General features: G+C 39.8%; 1 protein-coding gene and 1 long non-coding RNA gene across 2 annotated transcripts; both read left to right on the plus strand.

Annotated features, from left to right (window-relative positions):
* The first annotated feature begins 2,488 nt into the window (after nt 1-2,488).
* On the plus strand, nt 2,489-18,549 carry LOC113047758 (deleted in malignant brain tumors 1 protein-like). Its single transcript, XM_026209034.1, has 12 exons — nt 2,489-2,692; nt 2,810-3,124; nt 3,662-4,417; nt 5,156-5,455; nt 5,594-5,908; nt 6,297-6,606; nt 6,999-7,297; nt 9,950-10,006; nt 17,388-17,705; nt 17,868-18,170; nt 18,297-18,356; nt 18,545-18,549. The coding sequence occupies exons 1-12, from the start codon at nt 2,575-2,577 to the stop codon at nt 18,547-18,549; spliced, it is 3,156 nt and encodes a 1,051-aa protein (XP_026064819.1). The 5' UTR covers nt 2,489-2,574.
* Nucleotides 18,550-19,236: 687 nt separating this feature from the next.
* Nucleotides 19,237-20,785, plus strand: LOC113048635 (uncharacterized). The gene is made up of 6 exons (XR_003276522.1): nt 19,237-19,317; nt 19,577-19,615; nt 19,695-19,769; nt 20,119-20,181; nt 20,377-20,439; nt 20,664-20,785. It is a non-coding gene; the product is annotated as an uncharacterized LOC113048635 (long non-coding RNA).
* The last annotated feature ends 1,208 nt before the right edge of the window (nt 20,786-21,993 follow it).

Here is a 21,993-nt window from a genome sequence, read left to right on the forward strand (position 1 = left end):
CAATATTTAGTAGTAGCTAGTAGTTTGTGCACATTTGACAGGATTTTAGAAAAAAAAAGAAAAAAAAAAGAATAATACAAGACGTAGTCAGCTAGACGATGAACTATCAATATTATTAATTAATAGTTATTATATGATGCAGTCACACATGTAGCAATAATTGTTAGTTCTGTTTGTTGATTCAGGGTTAGCATCATCTGGGGTCCTCTGAGGGTCAGCATCATCTCTTCTCAGGTGTTCTGGATCCAGACTGGAGCTTGTGTAAATCCTAGTTACCACGGGATGTGAATCCCGTGACAAAACATAGAAACAAAATAGAGACATCATTAGCATAGCTGCTGATTCAACAAAGTAAAATTAGTTTAACCCAAGCTAATGAATAAAAATGCACCTTTGATCAGATGCAACTACACTCACAATTTAAAAGATACATTATTCGTATGCTTGGCGAAAGAGATGTGTTTTTAATCTAGATTTAAACAGAGAGAGTGTGTCTGAACCCCCGAACATTATCAGGAAGGCTATTCCAAAGTTTGGGAGCCAAATGTGAGAAAGCTCTACCTGCTTTAGTGGACTTTGCTATCCTAGGAACGACCAAAAGTCCAGCGTTTTGTGACCTTAGGGTGCGGGTTTCGTAGCTTGGCAATGTTTCGAAGATGGAATCCGTCTAGTTGCAGATTGTAATCTACAAGATTCTGTGTAATGTTTTTTGGGCTAATAATTAATATCTCTGTCTTATCCGAATTTAATTGGAGAAAATTATTTGTCATCCAATCTTTAAAATTTTTAACACACTCTGTTAGCTTAGATAATTTAGAAGTTTCATCTGGTCTCGTTGAGATATATAGCTGAGTATCATCAGCATAACAGTGGAAGCTAATTCCATATTATCTAATAATATTACCAAGGGGCAACATGTATATTGAAAATAGAAGGGGACCTAGGACGGATCCTTGTGGCACTCCATATTTTACTGATGATAAATGAGATGACACCCCATTTAAGTAAATAAAATGGTAGCGATCGGACAGGTAGGATCTAAACCATCTTAGAGCCTGCCCTTGAATACCTGTATAGTTTTGTAATCGATCTATGAGTATGTCATGATCTATGGTGTCGCAGCACTAAGATCAAGTAAGACTATAAATGAGATGCAGCCTTGATCTGACGGAAGGAGTAGGTCATTTGTAATTTTAACAAGTGCAGTTTCTGTGCTATGGTGCTAAAACCTGACTGAAATTCTTCATACAGATCATTTTTATGCAGGAAGGTGCTCAATTGAGCAGACACAACTTTTTCTAAAATTTTAGACATAAATGGAAGATTTGAAATAGGCCTATAATTTGCCAGTACACTAGGATCTAGTTTTGGTTTCTTAATAAGAGGCTTGATAACCGCCAGCTTGAATGGTTTTGGGACGTGACCTAAAGATAACGACGAGTTAATGATATTGAGAAGCGGTTCTTCGGCTACAGGTAACAGCTCTTTAAGTAATTTAGTGGGTACAGGATCTAATAAACATGTTGTTGGTTTAGATACAGTGATAAGTTTATTTAGCTCTTCCTGTCCTATATTTGTAAAGCACTGCAGTGTATCTTTGGGTGCGATTAGGGGTGCTCCGATCACGATCGGCCGATCGTTAATGCGCATCTCGTCAGTAAAGCCGGTTTTCTAATCAGCGGTTAATTCCATCAGGTGCGTGATTTCACATAGAGTAGCTGTTAATACACAGAGCCGTTGTTAATAGAGAAGATGCGCAAATCACGTTAATTTTCAGCGTTTTTTGACGCATCTTCTCAGTTAACAACGGCTCTGTGTAGTAACAGCTGCTCTATGTGAAATCACGCACCTGATGGAATTAACTGCTGATTAGAGAACCGTCTTTACTGACGAGATGCGCATTAACGATCGGCCGATCGTGATCGGAGCACCCCTAGGTGCGATGGATGAAACTGAAGTGTTAGACGCTGTAGAATCTACATTCGATATTGTATTTCTAATGTTCTCTATTTTATCAGTGAAGAAATTCATAAAGTCATTACTATTTAACGTTGGTGGAATATTTGAATCAGGTGGCATCTGGTAATTTGTTAACTTAGCCACTGTGCTAAATAAAAACCTTGGATTGTTTTGGTTACTGTTTTCTGGGTAACATTGAGAATATCACTATATATTGTTGCAACACCTCCGCCACGACCAGTCTGACGGGGCTCATGCTTATAACAGTAGTTTGGTGGAGTAGACTCATTTAGACCAAAATAATCATTTGGTTTTAGCCAGGTTTCAGTCAAGCAGAGTACATCTGGGATTTTAATGACCAAGAGAGTTAGGACCTCGGTTTAACATCTCATCCGAAAGACTACTATTTAAATGATGTGTGTTGTTTCAGAAGTCCGGCTGGTTGGAGGTTCTCGCTGCTCTGGGAGGTTAGAGATCCTTCATGATCAGACGTGGATGTCAGTGTGTGATGCAGTCTTTGACCCGCAGGATGCAGAGGTTGTGTGTAGAGAGCTGGACTGTGGGGCTCCTGTACAGGTGCTGGGAGCAGCTGCTTTTGACAAAGGAGACGCTCAGATGTGGACACAAGAGATTCAGTGCAGAGGAAATGAATCTCAGATTCACCTCTGTCCAACATCACCATCACATCAAAACAACTGTTCTCATGACAATAATGTTGGACTTATGTGTGCAGGTTGAAATGAATCTTTCAGTAATTTTTCTTGTTTATGTCTCAGTTTCTGCATTATCTATTTTTTCCATCTGTCCTTTAAGGTTTCTTTATTTCTCATTCTCTCTGTTAAATATACAGACAGCATGAATGTGAGGTTGGTTGGTGGTCACAGACGCTGTGCTGGTCGAGTGGAGGTTCTTCACAGAGGTCAGTGGGGAACAGTGTGTGATGATGACTGGGATTTGGCTGATGCTGCAGTGGTGTGTAGAGAGCTGGACTGTGGAGAACCTGTAGACGCTCTGGGTGAAGCTCATTTTGGACTAGGATCAGGACCGATCTGGATGAGTTTTGTCTTGTGTTTGGGGTCAGAGTCCACACTGAAGAACTGTGGGTCAAGAGGATGGGGTAAACATATCTGTCATCATAGTGAAGATGCTGCAGTCATCTGCTCAGGTAAACTACTTTAAACCTGTCCATAGTGATGAATCACTTGCTTTAAACCTCTTATCAATAGTAAAAAAATAATAATAATAATAATTTTTAAAAATTTGTTTTTTACATTAATATATGGTGCTTAATGGATGACCAATAATCTCAATATTTATATGATTACAAAATGTACCACTTTTTTTATATGTGATAAATAATGTCCAGGTCTAAAATAAACATTATACATAATGTATATTTAAAATTTGTTAACACATAATGAGGTTAAGTGTGAATAATCATAAGTTTACAACATTTATTAATCTTATTTAGTTAATTAATCTAATTTATACTCTGAAAAAGACTGAATCAGCATTTTCTTGATGCTGAACAACTATGAGTTAAAAATGATTGGTACATTTAACATTAACCTAGATCAATGAATGATTTAAAATAATGGCGTACTGTCGATTGTGTTCATGGTACTGAATGCATTAATTGATATTAACAAATTAACCGTTAAAATAAAGTGTTACCAATGTTTATTTTTCTTTAATTATTCAGAAATCCAGCTGGTTGGAGGATCTCGCTGCTCTGGGAGGTTAGAGATACTTCATAATCAGACGTGGATGTCAGTGTGTGACGCTGTCTTTGACCAGCAGGATGCAGAGGTTGTGTGTAGAGAGCTGGACTGTGGGGCTCCTGTACAGGTGCTGGGAGCAGCTGCTTTTGACAAAGGAGACGCTCAGATGTGGACACAAGAGATTCAGTGCAGAGGAAATGAGTCTCAGATTCACCTCTGTCCAACATCACCATCACATGAAAACAACTGTTCACATAACAATGATGTTGGACTGGTGTGTACAGGTTGGAATGCATTTTCTTTGAGTAAAACAATTTTTATTTTTTACATTTGTGTGTGTGTGTTACTGCTCAATCCTAAAATTTGTTTCCCTTTGTCTTCTATTTTCTATACATCTGCCATTCTCTTTGTTCAATATTTAGACACTGTGAATGTGAGGCTGGTTGGTGGTCACAGTCGCTGTGCTGGTCGAGTGGAGGTTCTTCACAGAGGTCAGTGGGGAACAGTGTGTGATGATAGCTGGGATATGGCTGATGCTGCAGTGGTGTGTAGAGAGCTGGACTGTGGAGAACCTGTAGACGCTCTGAGTGATGCTCATTTTGGACTAGGATCAGGCCCGATCTGGATGAGTACTGTCATGTGTACTGGATCAGAGTCCACATTGAAGATGTGTGGGTCAAGAGGTTGGGGTAAACATAACTGTTATCATAGTGAAGATGCTGGAGTCATCTGCTCAGGTAAACTACTTGAAACATATTCTCAGTGATGAAGCACCTGCCTTAAATCATCCTCTCATTAAATTTGTATTTATTTGAACTTTTTATCCAAATTTAGAACTTTTTTTTTTTTTTTTAATTAATGAAAATTGCTTAATGGTTGACCAGCGAAGACTAAAATTATGTTGTTAAAAATGTATTAAAATGCTGTGTTTTTCATGATAAAATTCTTTTACAACATTTATTTATCTAGGTTCAATTCAATTCAAGTTTATTTGTATAGCGCTTTTTACAAAACAAATCGTTACAAAGCAACTTTACAGAAAATTATGTTTCTACAATATTTAGTAGTAGCTAGTAGTTTGTGCACATTTGACAAGATTTTAGAAAAACTAAAAAATAATAATAATACAAGACGTAGTCAGCTAGACGATGAACTATCAATATTATTAATTAAGTTATTATATGATTAAATCACACATTTAGGAATAATTGTTAGTTCTGTTTGTTCATTAGGTTCACTAGGTAAATGTTATATACAATTTTAACATAGGATTTTGTATAAATTAACATATAAATTAACATATACGAATAAGCCTGAATTTAAATGAACAATAGTATACTGATAAATTAAACTTTTTTTGTTTTTCTAATATTTTTGTTCATTATCACATTGGGTAACAAATGAATTACCTGATTTTAATAAATTGAACCTTGTAATGAAATGTTACATATGTTTATTTTTCTTTCATTATTCAGGTGTCAGGTTGGTTGGAGGTTCTCGCTGCTCTGGGAGGTTAGAGATCCTTCATAATCAGACGTGGATGTCAGTGTGTGATGCTGTCTTTGACCAGCAGGATGCAGAGGTTGTGTGTAGAGAGCTGGACTGTGGGGCTCCTGTACAGGTGCTGGGAGCAGCTGCTTTTGACAAAGGAGACGCTCAGATGTGGACACAAGAGATTCAGTGCAGAGGAAATGAGTCTCAGATTCACCTCTGTCCAAAATCACCATCACATGACAATTGTTCACATGACAATGATTTTGGACTGATGTGTGCAGGTTAGAATTACTATCCCTTTAAATCATCTTTAAAATGTAGTATTTTTTCATCATCATTTTGTGTCTTTTTGCATCTCAAATTTTCTTTCTCTCTGTCTTTCAAAATGTTTTATTTCATTCTCTTTGTGCATTATTTAGACAGTGTAAATGTGAGGCTGGTTGGTGGTCACAGTCCCTGCAGTGGTCGAGTGGAGGTTCTTCACAGAGGTCAGTGGGGAACAGTGTGTGGTGATGGCTGGGATATGGCTGATGCTGCAGTGGTGTGTAGAGAGCTGGACTGTGGAGAACCCGTAGATGCTGTGGGTGATGCTCGTTTTGGATCAGGATCAGGACCAATCTGGATGACTACAGTATTATGTACTGGATCAGAATCTACACTGAAAAACTGTGGATCATCAGGATGGGGTAAAAGCAGATGTTATCATGGCAAAGATGCAGGTGTCATTTGTTCAGGTGAATGAGAGTGATCTTCAATACTTTTTGGAGCAAATTCACTAAACAGTCGTCCCACTCTTGCGCATTCTGTTAACTCTGTCTTATGTACTAACCATCCACAAACTAATTTAAAGGGGAGATTTAGTCTCCAAATAGCACTTTGTTTTGAGTAAATAAACTAAGTTATTGTCATTTATATGAAAGTTTTTCTCATTGTATTTTGGTAATTTAACGTCATGAAGTAGTTAACACTGACTTGCTGTTGTTTTATGTCTATATCATAATAATAGTGACAAATGGTCTTCTGTGTTGAGTAAATATTACTAAAACACTTAACCTACTGAAGTATCTGTGTATGCATTTTGAAGGAAATGTTACCAATGATTATTTTTCTTTCATTGTTCAGGAGTCAGACTTGTTGGAGGTTCTCACTGCTCTGGGAGGTTAGAGATCCTTCATAATCAGACGTGGATGTCAGTGTGTGATGCTGTCTTTGACCAGCAGGATGCAGAGGTTGTGTGTAGAGAGCTGGACTGTGGGGCTCCTGTACAGGTGCTGGGAGCAATTGCTTTTGGCAAAGGAGACACTCAGATGTGGACACAAGAGATTCAGTGCAGAGGAAATGAATCATTCATTCGATTGTGTCCAACTTCACATGACATACAGTGCTCTCAAGAAAACAACGTGGGACTTAAATGTTCTGGTAAAATGTCAATGTTTAACCTTTTAAACATTTATTACTGAAATTACAAGTCAGGTTGGTATTGTTTTACAATTGTCACATCCATGTGTAGCTGCTGTGTATAACAGCTTATCATTCAATTGATTGTTTTGTCTAGTTCTGATGCAAAAGCTATTGAGAAATAGTTGAGTTAAAATAATTTGGAAATAAATGTTTAGTATTCCAGGAGATATGTTAAGTTTAATGAAAAGGAGCCTTAATTTCAGAACATTCAGAACAGTTCATGTTCGCAATTGTCAAACACTGTAATACAACAACAATAAATAATTTGTTTCCTTATTTGTCCAGCTCAAAATATGTCTCTCTCTCTCTCTGTCTCTTTGTGGTTAAATTCTCTTTTTCATGTACAGATTTCAACACTGTTAGGTTGGTTGGAGGTAACAGTCCCTGCAGTGGTAGAGTGGAGGTGCATCATGATGGTCAGTGGGGAACAGTGTGTGGTGATGACTGGGATATGACTGATGCTGAAGTGGTGTGTAGAGAGATGGGATGCGGAGAGGCTTTAAATGCAGTAAATGGGGCTTACTTTGGACAAGGATCAGGACCAATCTGGATGGATGATGTGGCCTGTAGTGGATCGGAGTCAACTCTGAAAGACTGTAGATCAAGAGAATGGGGTGTTCATAACTGTGGTCATCCTGAAGATGCTGGAGTCATTTGCTCAGGTGAGCTGCTCCATACATCAGCCTGTTAATGCATGACTTTCATTAATAAACATAATTCATACAATGTAAACTAACTGATTGGTTTCAAAGCATTTCATGAACAATTAATTGATAATTAATATATTTTTAGTGTAACAGTACGCATATAGTGTATCATATGGTTCACGGACAAATTTGAAATGGAAGTGTTCAAACTAGTGTCCACTCCAAGGTGATAGGGATGGAGTAAGCACTGCAATGTGTGCCATTATGTAGTTTTTTTGGAATCCACTTGGCAGAGAGAGAGCGACAATTACCTTGTTATCTTCGGCTGGCATGTTCCCCTGACAATGCAGCATGCTTGCCAGGTTTTCACAACAAACCCCACCCAATAGCTACTACACTAGATAAAAATTGCATTCCGGGGGTTAAAATACAAAAAATTTTTGGCAGGTTCCCCATTAGAGGGGCTAAATATTACGTTATTGCAAAACAGCACTTCGCTTATGTACACTGGCATAAAAAAATATACATTTTATATTTAACATTTTTTATACTCATTAGTTTTAATATATAAACATATACAATGTATGTTTATTTGCAACAGTTATGGTAACAACAATAAAAATACATTTATGACATTAAAACAGCAACATCTGCTGATAGACACCATGGAATACGGAAACTGAAAAGTGCTGCATTCAGAGGATGCATTCCAAGGTAGGAAGGCACCAAGACACGTCCAAATTCAATGTTAGCTTCAGTTCCTGTCTCATAAGATGCCTTCATCTGGCCGATTTTTGAAGGCAGCATAGATGTATCCTTAGCTTCCTTTGATATCCCATAATCTTGTGCGTTCCATTCTGTGACAGTTAAGCCGAAAAATAAAGATGGCGTCTGAAAGTTGCCTTAGAAGCCTGTCCGAAATCAGTTTCATGAGGTGCCTTTGTGCAAAAACACTGCCTGCAAAGCCATTGCCTCATACAGCAGCAAGGCAGCAAATCAGCTGCCTAAGTTTTCAGATGCAGCCCATGTTGCATCGTCAAGGGAACATGCTAGCTGAAGATTACAAGGTAATTGTCACTCTCTCTGCCAAGTGGATTTACTACATAATGGCACACACTTGACCTGCTCACTCCAAACTAGTCTCCACTCCAAGGTGATAAGGATGATCACTTCCATTTGGAATTTGCCCGTGAATAATACAGTACACAATACGCGTACTGTTACAGCTCTAATTTTTAGTAATTAAAGTACTTGCTATTGATTTATTTCTGTATCATAATCATAGTGAAAGATGGTATTGTGTGTTTAATCAGAAACTATAAACTATGGACGATTTACAAGACTTGCTGATGGGCCTTACCTGTGCTCTGGGAGGCTAGAGATCCTTCATGATCAGAAGTGGATGTCAGTGTGTGCCGCTGTCTTTGACCAGCAGGATGCAGAGGTTGTGTGTAGAGAGCTGGACTGTGGGGCTCCTGTACAGGTGCTGGGAGCAGCTGCTTTTGACAAAGGAGACACTCAGATGTGGACACAAGAGTTTCAGTGCAAAGGAAATGAAAAACTAATTCGGCGCTGTCCATCATCAACATCAAATAATATAAACTGCGCCCGTGACAATCATGTGGAACTGATGTGTTCTGGTATAATTTTTAAACAAATCGTATTATTTAATATAGTAAAATTGTACACGGCTTGACTTTAACTATGTGGGTGGATATCAGTAGTGATGTGTAACACAGTCATTAGCATCTTTGGTTGATTTCTGCGGGTCCTGAAGAACTCTAAAATTAGTTGTATTAAATATAACATTTCTAAAATGCTACATGAAAAGCCTGTTAGAATTTCAAGAGGTCTTAAATTTGGGGACGGAAAGACAAGAATCATGATAGGCTATTGATTTACGATTAATCTTCAAAAGACTATGTTTGTATTGAATAATGAGCACTGTATGATTCAAAAGTCAAAACACAGCAGAAGTGTTTTGTCTTGTGTATCCAGGCCCAGCTGGATTTTTTTTAAAGCCTTAGCAAGCACATCCACTTTGCAACCTTTAAGGTTAACAAACTTGCGGAATAACACAGGGCTTTATAGTAAGGACAGCCCAATGCCCAATTTTTAATCTGAATTGTAAATTATATTATTTTATTGTTACAATGTTACTATATGCATTGTCCAACCCCACACATAGGGTATTCATTTTATTTGTGCAGATCTAAAAAAAAAAAAAAAAGGAAAAAAAAAGAAGGCTTAACTTTAAAAATCCTTCAGATACCCTGTAAATATATGGAAACGGCAAAGAAAAGACAGTTGGACAAAAAAGTGGAAATCAGGTTGTGAATTGCTGGTATATGATCCACCACAGAGAATCATGTACTAAATCATGACATTTGCATTTAAAGAAGTTGTAAATCTAGCTACGGTGTTTTAGCATACCATAGTCAACTTTAATCCTATAAAATGTCATTTCCTAACAGCGAAATTGTGGCCAGTGAAAATGCTTAGTGGCAAGTAACTTTGGAAAACCACTAGCCACAGTCGAAGGTGAACAAAAATGTTAATGTCAAGCCCTGCTTAGATTGTATTCAACAGAACCAACTGAAGAATTAATAATTATTCATACCATTATCTTTCCTGTTCTGTTTCATTAAGACCCTCTTCTTTGTCTAGGTTACATTGATCTCAAGCTGATAAACGGTCCTGACATCTGTTCTGGTAGAGTCGAACGTCAGTACTTCAGTAAATGGGGCACAGTGTGTGATGCATGCTGGGATATGAGAGCTGCCAGTGTCCTCTGTAGACAGCTGAATTGTGGGATTGCTGTGTCTGTTGTGGGATCAGACTGGTTTGGAGAAGGAAGTGGTGAAATCTGGGCTGATGTGTTTGATTGTGACGGGAATGAAACAAAACTCTCAGAATGTTCCATCTCTTCATGGAGTCGAGCTGAATGTTCTCATAGACGAGATGTTGGAGTCATCTGCTCTAGTGAGAGGACTTTATTGAAAAATGTGTTATAAATGATCATGCTATAATATAATATAATATAATATAATATAATATAATATAATATAATATAATATAATATAATATAATATATAAGAATCGGATAATCAATGGTTTGGTGTGCAAATCCTGTTATGCATGGCAAACCATTGATTATCCCACTTATTCCATGGTCATTTGCAGAGTTATAGACAAGTTAAAAATTTTATTGATCTTTGCAGTGCAATATTTAACTGAATGTGTAAAAATGATGGTTATTTACAGCTCGCTAACGCTTACATTCTGCCGTTTCAAATCATATAAAGGGATGAAATAGTAATGATTAATAGATGCATGCAAAATTATCCATGTACTGCATACATTTTAAACGTATCTTACTAACCAAAACAAATGCCTTTCAATTTGAGTCTGTGGAATTCGAGATTAAATTATTGTGCAGCAATTTGTACTAATACAGACATGTTTGTGAATAAAAATGTTCTGTTCTGTACAGTTTGGGGGAGCTGTTTTACAAGTTTCGGCATTATTCGTCTCTGGAGCGGAGGGCAACTTCATGGATTCCAGATTGGCAACAAATTTTGGGGATTTCGGCCGAACCTATTTCTGCCAGAACCCTTTCACCCATCTCACTAATATTACTCACCCCATAGGAAATCAAAATCAAGCAGCGGTTTTGGTGGCTGTCCGTGGCGCAGGATCCTCAACAGTTTGTGTCGGCCTGTCCAATTTGTGCTGCGGGCAAGGGATCCAATCGACCCCCAGCAGGGCTACTCCTGCCATTGTTGGTTTCTTCGCGGCTCTAGTCACACATAGCTGGACTTCATTACTGGCTTGCCTCTATTTAGTGGCAAGACAGTAGTTCTGACTGTGGTGAACAGGTTCTCAAAGGCGGTCCATTTTATTCCCCTCTCCAAATGGCCTTCAACGAGGGAGACCGTGACTATTGTCTTAATCACGTTTTACAAATTCATGGCCTCCCGGTGAATGTGGTTTCTGAAAGGGGTCCCCAGTTTGTGTCTAGGTTTTGGACAGTGTTCTGTCGACAGCTGGGAGTGACTGCAAGCCTATCCTCCAGATATCACCCGAAGACTAATGGTCAGGCCGAGAATGCCCACCAGGATGCGTTGTGTCTGGCATCTGCTGAACTGTCATCTTGAAGTTCCAGGTTAACCATGGTAGAGTATGCGCATTACTCCCTCCCGGTCTTGTCTAGGGGTTTGTCTCCCTTTCCGGTGCTGTTTAGGCTACCAGCCACCATTATTCCCCTCTCAAGAATCCAATGCCATTGTTCCTTCCGTGCATGCGTTTATACAGAGATTCTTCCGTACATGGAGGATTGCCAGAGAAGCCCTCACTCGGACCGGCGAGAGGAACAAGACGTTGGCGGACTGCCACCATACTAAGCCCCCACTTTAAGTGTGTGGTTAGAGAGTCTGGTTATCTACTATGGACATTAACTTCAGACTGCCCACATGTAAACTGGGAGCCAAATTACCCCCCCATGCTTACCATGTTGTTTTTTGTTGTTGTTGTTTTTTCCTGTCATTCAACAACACGTTGTCAGTTATTCCTTCCTTGTAGGCTATTATTATTATTATTATTATTATGCAAAGATGAAATAGACTATGCCATCTCTGAACTGCAGTATGAGAGAAATGTACCTTTCATATAGGCCTACAACAACCTTTTCATTATCAGAAAAAAATACCGTTAACCACACATAAAGATACACTATAGAATATAGATACATTAGTTAATCAAACCAGCCTGTAGTACAATACGTGCCAATACTGTTAACTGTATTTTATTCTGATAATGAAAAGGCTGCAGAATATGCAATGTTGTAGGCCTAGATGAAAGGTGCATTTCTCTTGTACTGCAGTGCAGAGATGGCATCGTCTACTTCATCTTTGCATAATAATAATAATAATAGCCTACAAGGAAGGAATAAATGTCAACGTGACAGAAATAAAACAACAACAACAACAACAACAACAACAAAAAACATGGTAAGCTATTGTCACAAAGTTCTTGTTTGGCAAAATTAATATAAACTATTCTGTGTCTTAAGATGAGTTAAGTTAGAACAAGTTCAATAAAACTGTATTTGTACTTGTGTTTCGACGGGCAGATGAGAATAGCCGAAACAAAGAAAACACTTTGGTTACTTAGCGTGTCCTCTGTTCCCTGAGATAAGGGAATGAACGTTATGTATAGAAAAAAATCCTTTTTTGCTTTCTGCCAAAGCCTGATTTGTTTACATGTGTGTTGCTGCACAAACCAATTGCGCTTAAGCACGCCAAAAGGGGCGGGACCGACCACTCTATAAGTCAGCCCATAGCGCTATTCATCATTCGACTGAAGCGACAATCATTGATTCATGCAGCTTGTAGTGTGGCAAGTGACATAACGCTCATTCCCTTATCTCTGGCAATCAAGGTTACGTTAAGCAAAGCATTCCCTTTCAAACATTCACTCCCTTTATGTATGGGAACAATTCCAATCATGCCGCACTATAAGCAACAATTACATGCTGCTGTGCGAGCCCAGTGTTAGAGCTCTAACAAGGGCCCTAAGGGACTTAGGCATTATTTCACCCCAACCTTAACTGGGGGCATGAGAACCATATGTTCTTTCTGTGCCCAGAGAAGAAGGCGATGAACCACTCTGCATAAGGCACGAGACCTGTGGCCGTCTTGGTGATTGATATAAGACACCACTTACCGGTGGCTTTTGATTGCTGGAAGGAAGGAACACAGGGTTAAGAAGACATTTCCAGGAAGTTTATATGTAGCCATCGCTGCTGAGCTGTCCAGGATTCAAAAGCCGGATTACCGTCCAACAGCTTGCACAACCCGGAGTTAAACGCGTCTGTCATGACAGCTTCGATACAGCAGTGATCCACCCTGACCGGAAATCTCTTCAACCACCAAGTGTGGGGCAGGACTTTGGCCTTTAGCAAAAATTGGAGGGGCTGCATGTGGAGCAGGCCCAGAAGAGTTACAGAGGCAGCAGCGGGCATAAGGCCAAGCTGCCTCTGAAAAACCCTCAGGGGGCATGTCGCCCCTTAAGCCATCAGTCGGCGAATTGTCAGAGACTTACCCGGCAAGATCCATGTCTGCATTAGGGCGGATCCATAACAGTTCTCAGAAAGACAGTTCGTCGTCTGGGCAACAACTGGCTCTGGCATTGGTTGAGCCAATCGCCAAGGTAGTTTAATATGCAGATTCCAATCTGCCTGAGAGGGGACAGAGCCGCGTCTATGCACTTCATAAAAGTACGTGGGGCCAGGGACAGTACAAATGGAAGGACTGCATACTGATAAGCCAATGTAATGTAACATTCAAAAACCAATCCTCAGGGCACTTATGCGCGAGAATTTTCTTGACCGTCATCTTGGATGACTGGCACATAAGCGAGCTGTTCAGATGTCTGAGATCTAGAATGGGTCTGAGCCCGCCATTCTCTTTGGAATGAGGAAATAGCCGCTGAAAAAGCCAGAATCACTGTTTGCTGGGGGCCCTATTTCCACAGTGCCATATTGCAAGTAGTGCTTGCACATCTTGCTGGAGAACAATAGCATCGTTGTCCAGGAAAGAAGATTGCACAATGCCTCTGAAGTGGGGCGGCCTTTGAGCGAACTGCAGTGAGTAGCCTCGTCAAATTTTTTCCAAAACCCATTTCGAGATTCCTGGAGTGGCTGTCCAAGCCATATAACGGGAAGCGAGATGTTTTATTTTTTCAAACGAGAGCTTGAAAAAAGGGGAGTCTACGTTTGTGTAAGTGATTGCGAGAGGATGAGGAATTTTGCTCTTTAAAATATTTGGTTCCACTATCACAGTGGTAATAATGTAACGCTGTTCTTTCGTGGGAAGGAGGCGGCGGGAACCGGCGGATAAACAAATTAAACTTTAATTATAAAATAAAGCGAGAACGGACTCCTCCTTTTCCTCTCTAGCACCTCAGGATGGCTTTGGCGGCGGCTCAGGGTCCAGCACAAATCGTGGGCGGTGACCTTGACACTTAGGGAAGAGGTAGTGCTTCGCCAGCCTGGAGTGCTGTTTCTGTCCGGCGCTGGCTTCGTTTTTTAAGTAGAGGCTCTTCTGGCATTCCGCAGCCATGTTGCCATTGCGTTTAGGGTGGAAGTGACGCAACGCCTGTGATGTCTTCTGAGCCTCTGAAAGCCATTCATTGAACCCATGTACAACAGAGCCAAATAGCCCTTTCAGCAAGACTGGCGAGTCAAAGAAAGCTATTTTTTCAGCATCCCTGAATTGGTGCTCCAACACCACCAGGCAGGCCATGATCTTGCTGATTGCTTGCGCTGTGGACGTTGTAGCATGCAGAACAAGATCTGTTGCTGTGTGCAGCTCTTTAAAGGCCTCTTGGTGCTCTTGGCCAGACTCATTCATACTGCAGAGAAGTTTGGCTTGAAGACTGCCATTGTCTGCAGCGCTGAGCCAGCCTGTCTGGCTGCTTCGTAAACCTTGTTAGCGATAGTTGAAATGGTCCTGCAGGGCTTAGGTGGATGTGCTGCATGGCCTTTTGAGCCGCGGGCAGACGACAGGCACAAATCTTTTGGGATGTTTGGTGTATCCCTTTTTGTCAGCGCCATCAGTGGTAGTGAGAGCTGCTCCAGAGGAGGGGATTACCTGTGTCGAGTAAGGGGACTAGCTACATCTTGGTAAGCTCTGGCGAGAGGAATGCTGGTGGGTCTCTGGCAGGAACCATTCATACAGTAAGCCATGGGCCAGCTCATCTGACATTTCTGATGCTTCCAAGGACACAGAGTCATTGGCAGTGACATCATTGATGACGATAACCTCCTTGGATGTGTCGAATGAGACCAGTCCACTTGCAGCTGAAGATGGGCACTGGTCCTCATTCGTGAAGCACACCAGTTTAAGAAGATGTGGGGAGGGCTGGACACATGGGTGCTGAGCCAACCTGACACCGCTCGAGCCCACACAGAGAGATCCACTGCCCCACAGTTTTTTTACTCTTAGGGGAGGAAAAAGACGGGGGGGGGGTGGGGGGGTTGACAGAACAAGGCGACCTGCGAGCTTAGACAGGAGCATAGCATGGGCTGAGGTAGGTGGCTCACTCACTGTGGCCATCTTCATTGTGCATTGAACCACACTCGCAGCGCGACATTTGGAACAACTCATGCTGAAAATTTGTTCTTTTGGAAATTGCTAAATCGCCATTTGTTTGTGCAGCTACACAAATGAGAACAAATCAGGCTTCAGCAGAAAGGAATTTTCCCATACATAATGGGAGTGAACGTTTGAAACGGAACACAATGTAACATTTATAAATCTGGCTTTTAGCAAAAGGAATGTTTTAGGAATGTTTTATGAGAGGGAATGTCTCAAAATTCAAGTACCCCCGAAGCAATCTAAAATAGTCAGAATATAAACACTTATTATAGGAGCAACCTAGTGATTCAGGACAAGCTAAAAATACGGTTTGGAAAATGGATTCATGGTGTACTCGCTTATTATATAAATTTTTCTACATTTTGAACACAAACAAAGTTACGGACACCAGCTCTGATTGGTTGTTTCTTAACGGGAGCGATGTATTTCTGCAAATGGCAATAGGACCACTGGGAGGAGCCAGAGGAGCTTGTTTTTTCTCACAGATTATCTGTCTCATATTCTACTGTCAAGGACATAATGACGGGTTTAACAAATATGTAAAAAATATATTTTTACAAAAGTTACCTACTGCAGCTTTAATGTAATCCTACGTTCATGAATAGCACTGGGCTTTATTTATTGGTAGTTGTGTGTGTGGGACATGAAATGCTTTAAACTATGAAAATGAACTCCAAATGAAATTAAATCCAAATGCACCAAACAATATTGACTTGAACTAGACGTCAATTAATGCACACGTGTCACCTAAACCACATACGCACAGATTCCTTTTTGCATGAGCAATTTATGATACATTAATGCAGAATAGAACATTTTTATTAACAAACATGTCTGTATTTGTACAAATCACTGCACAAAAATTTAATCCCATATTCATCAGACTCAAACTGAAAGGCATTTGTTTGTGGTATAAAATGTATGCAGTGCATGGATAATTTTGCGTGCATCTACTAATCATTTTGAATCTAATTTCATCCCATATGTGTGTGCGCGCATGTTTAAGCAGCCCATTAACATAGAATGCAGATTAAACTGACTTGAAATTACCTGTGCATTAAACAGAATCCAGAATCCAGTATTCAGACAGACCATAGATAATATAATATAATGTAATATACATTTTTAGGGGCAATTGTGGCCTAATGGTTAAACAGTTGGACTTATAACCCGAAGGTCACAGATTCGAGTCTCGTTTCTGGCAGGAGTTGAACAGCGCTCTCTTCGACCATCAATACCAATGGATGAAGTGCCCTTGAGCAAGGCACTAAACCCTCATTTGCTCCCCGGGTGCTAGATATATATAGCTGTCCACTGCCCTGGGTGTGTGTTCACAGTGTGTTCACTTCTCACTGCTGTGTGTGTGCACTTGGTTGGGTTAAATGCTGAGCACAAATTCTGAGTATGGGTTACCAAACTTGGCAAATGTTATGACTTTTCTTAATATAATATAATATAATATAATATAATATAATATAATATAATATAATATAATATAATATAATATAATAATAAAATGCTACATCTTTCGCTTAGATTCCTCTCTAACTCTTCATGAGGGTCTGGTGCGTTTGTCTGGAGAGAGACAGTGTGAGGGGGAGGTGGAAGTTTTCATCCATCAGGTCTGGAGGAGAGTTCTGCTGGACTCCTGGAGTCTCTCTGAATCATCTGTGGTCTGCAGACAGCTGGGCTGTGGCTCTGTGCTGAACTTCTACAGCTCCTCTTCATCCAGTCCTGAACACAGTCATGAGTGTGTGACGGGCTTCCAGTGCTCTGGGAGTGAAGCTCATCTGGGGAACTGCAGCTCTCCACAAACTCTCAACTGCAGCTCCACAGAACAGCTGTCAATCACCTGCATCGGTGAGAAGAACAACATCTGGGCAGATTATTCAGTTCGATTACTTTGTTCGTGATAAATAATGTGTTTTTCTTTTTCTGAATATCAGGTCGCAGGTCCATCAGGCTGGTGGGTTCTGGGGGAGACTGTGCAGGGAGGCTGGAGGTTTTTCACAACGGCTCATGGGGGACAGTGTGTGATGACTCCTGGGATATTAAAGATGCTCATGTGGTGTGCAGACAGCTGCAGTGTGGAGTGGCCCTCAGTAACCAGCAGGTACCAGCCTGGTTTGGTCCTGGTTCTGGACACATATGGCTGGATGAGGTGGAGTGTGAGGGGAATGAGACGTCCCTGTGGAGCTGCTCTTCTCCAGGCTGGGGAAAACATGACTGTCAGCACAAGGAGGATGTAGGAGTCATGTGCTCAGGTAAACATGCTACTGTGTGTTTTTTTTATTTTTTTTATTATTGTACTTGAGATTAATATGAAGGTTATAGGAATAAACTTTTAACACATTCACATATCCATAATGCCCAGGTTTTAATTTTTTGGTGCTTTAAATTATATTTTCTTTTCATTTTTCATCTAGAGTTTAAAGAGATCAGGTTAAGTGAGGGCTGTGAAGGGAATTTGGAGGTTTTCTACAATGGATCCTGGGGTAATGTGTGCTGGAACCAGATGGAGAGAGACACAGCGAGTCTGATCTGTCAAGAGCTAAACTGTGGAAGATCTGGTGTTTTGTCTGATTCTGCAGCAAGAGTGGAATCAGCTCCTAACTGGCTGGATAAAGTTACATGTCGACCACATGATTCCACTTTATGGCAGTGTCCATCTTTACCCTGGGGTCAAAACTACTGTGGTAAAGGTGAAGTGGCCAGAATTACTTGTTTAGGTGAGATGATACAGTTTTTTTCTCCTAAAATGCCACAGTTATGTGGTAAGTAAAGAATTTTTTTTCTGCAAAACTAAACAGAGCAGACAGGAAGAGTCTTTGTTATTGTTTACGGTTTCATTTTAGTGGAGGTGAGTGATGAGTCTCTGAGTCGTCTGACATCTCCTCACCAGAGACAGTGTTCACGTAAGTTTCCTAATACATTAGTTAATGTTTCTTATTGTAAGCCTCACTGCATCACATTATTTGCATTTAAAATCTACATTTAAATTTGCTTTTAAAACTCCATCTTCAGTTTTAGTGTGTATTTTGTTGTAAATGTGCTGAAGCTGGTGAGTGGTTGATGTGTGTGTTTTAGATCATGTTCCTCTTAGACTGAGTGGAGGGGACGGCCGGTGCTCTGGGAGGCTGGAGGTGTATCATAACGCTGTGTGGGGCTCAGTCTGTGATGATCAGTGGGACATCAGCGATGCTCAGGTGGTATGCAGGCAGCTGGGTTGTGGAGCAGCACTGAGGGCTGATGGGAATTCAACCTTTGGTGCTGGTGAAGGTGTTGTGTGGATGAACAAAGTTGAGTGCAGAGGGAATGAGATTCACCTGTGGGACTGTCCTCTCTCCATGAATAAAAACACTGACTGCTCCCGCAAAGAGTACGCTGGACTCACCTGTGCAGGTCACAACAAACACTGAGGAATAATATTACTTTTAATATAATTTTATGTATTTGTGATTTTGAATGCGTTTGTCTGTTTTGTCAGATGTGTCAGTGTCCACTACTCCTGCCACAACAGCATCAGCTTCTCCTTCAGTGCGCTCAACATTAGTGTCTCCTCCACAAACTCATCCACCAGTGTCTTCTTCCCCAGTGCTTGTGATTGTTCTGGGAGTTGTGCTCTTACTGCTCTTAGTGCCACTGCTTATACTGATTCAGCAGAACAGAGTGATGAGGAGAGGTAGGAGAGATCCAGAGACTGTCATATTGTGTCTTATTCAGAGTGTGATCAGTCATGTGTTGTGAACTGACAGGTTTTTCTCTCTTCACTCACAGCTCTCTCTGACTGGTACACAGGACTACACAGGACTCAGTCTCAAAATGAACCAGTTTATGAGGAAATTTATCAGAGACACAATCTATGTACTCAGAGAGGTGAGGCATCATGGGAGAAAGTAACTGCGAGTGTGACTGTGTATTGATTCAAAGGGACTCTACACAGTGCTTTCTTCTCTTCAGTTGCTAGCACATTACCAATTACCCTTCAGTTTAAAGTCAGCTTGGCACCTCATGCTTGTATAAGGATCAGGTTGTTGGTCTTGACTTTCAAAACAGCTTGCAAAGTTGAATCCTACAAAATGACATTTTCAAAAGAAAAAAAAAACTGTTTGATTGTTGTGCTCTCCTTTAACAGGGAGTCTCATCACTCAAGACACTGATGAGCTTCTCTCAGGTTAGAGAAGTGATTTACAAACTGTGAAATCAGAAATTTCAGGGAACTAATGACTTTATATATTATTTTAATTTTGAAGAGAGGCTGAATGAGATCACTCCAGGAATCTATGAGGATATCTTCACTGGTGGACCGATACCAGATTGTGAAACAGGTGATGATGCTTTACTGTTCTTTACTTGTATTTATTTCTCTGTACTTCTATAATGTGCATATAAATATATACAGTACATTCAAGTTTGTTTTAAGTGTGATGGTATTGGTTTCATGTAAAAAATGTGTAGATGACACACCAGAGGGATATTATGATGTCATTACTATTGGACAGAACTATGGTACTGAAAAATGTGGTTTTATTTTTTTTAAATTTTGCTCATTAATTTTTACACCAAATTAATTTGAAGTGAAGGCCAGTTCAGATAAAACAAATTATTATTTTATCAGCTTAATGTTATATTTAAGAGCTTATAATGTTGTGTGTGTGTGTGTGTGTGTGTGTGTAGTGGACACACCAGAGAATTATGATGATGTCATCATTAATGGACAGTGCTCACAATGTGCAAAAGGTGAGTCACAGAACTTATATTTAATCATCTACATTTGTTTCTGTGATATAATTAATGGCTACACACCATTTGAAGAATCACTATGGCTTTATCAGGTCTAGTCTAACAATCTGTCATGAGGGGACAGGGGTCTATTATATGAAACAATATCAAGGTGTTAAAAAATAAAATGATCTTTTTTGAACATGTGTAAAGAGGGAGATCAGGAGGAGTATGACGATGTGTGGAGTATCACTGAAGATGTGAGAAACCTGTTAGGTAACCATTTTGCCTTTTGATTCCTACATTTATTAAATATATTAAGTATTATATATTAAAAATAAAATTGCCTGTCAAAAGTTCAGACACACCCCATTCTTCATCAGTTGTCTATTTTAAGGCACAAAAACGTACCAAATAAATATTATATTTGTAATTTGCTGATTAAAAATAAAATTAAAATTTTGGAATACTGATCATAGCATTATTTCTTTTTAATGCAGACTATGATGATGTGGGGGAGGAGTCAAACAATGATGGAGGGGTAGTATGACTCAGTGACCACACCCACTTTTTATTAGATTTTTATTTCAAGTTTTTTGCATTTGATTTTTTAATATTCTGTAATATGCTACTTAAATATTGTCATGTTACATCTAGAGTAACCTAACTACTGTTTCTAACAGTAACAGAACTACTAATTTCTAGTTAAAATATTAAAGTTATGGATCAGGGTTAAGTATTTTTAGGCTTAATAATGTATGGTTTGATTTCCTCTTTTATTAAAGTCCCCCCTTTCAAATAACTGAAACTTTGGAGAGTCTTCCTTTGACATTTATATAATTTGCCAATCCTGTACGTTAGGCAGAGATGGGGACGGCGGCCCAGTAGTGCACACCACAACGACATTAAAAAAAAGCAAACATAAGCTCACAACACAACAGCATTAAGCCACAAAACAAAGCCATTAAACCACAACACAATAACATTAAGCCACAACACAATGACATTAAGCCACAGCACAATGACATTAAGCCACAACACAATGAAATTCTCACAACACAACAACATGCTCCCGACCACTAGGGGGCAGTTGGTCTACAGAAACGAGCCATAGACTGTACGTATTTCCTGTGAAATCTCAGGGCGCATAAGTGGTTCCGGTCTGTATTCTTCCGTATGTGAGTGCATTACCAGCCACAAACTTTTTTCAATAAACAATGAATAAACGATAAATTATGTATATCTCTGGTTTACACAACTATTGCTGTGTCCCGTTTTGTGAGGCTCCTCAAAAGGTTTCTCACACTTCTCCCCTGGATGAAGAAACTCAAATAAGTGGATTCAGAGTTGTAATGTTAGATGTAAGGATTTTAACATCACATTTGGTACTACAGTCTGCAGGTGCCTATTCAAGAATGACAAAAGCATGAGAATCTACAATAGGTAAGATCTAAACCCTTATAACTATATTAGGAGCACAACGTAGGCCTATTGTGAATTTTTAAATGTCATTATTTATTTGTTTTTGTCGCCGTGGTTTAAAAACCTCTTTTGTAGATCAAGGCAATACATGTTAATATACAATTCGCCCAAAAATTAAAATAAAGCTGTCAACATATACTACTGTCAGTCAGCTATTTACATAGACCCCACAGAAGAAATTCATAACGGTTTAGAATGATACGAGGGGGAATAAGCTAAAACCCCAGCTAAAATAATTTTACAGGTCTACCTTTTTTTCACTTGCATGTAAAAAAGGTTTACATTTTTAAAGTATCCTTCAAGTTCTGTACAGGCAAAGTTCTGTACAGGCACTGTTTGGTGTGTATT

This window comes from Carassius auratus, chromosome 29, assembly GCF_003368295.1.
Source record: "Carassius auratus strain Wakin chromosome 29, ASM336829v1, whole genome shotgun sequence".
Taxonomy (NCBI): domain Eukaryota; kingdom Metazoa; phylum Chordata; class Actinopteri; order Cypriniformes; family Cyprinidae; genus Carassius; species Carassius auratus.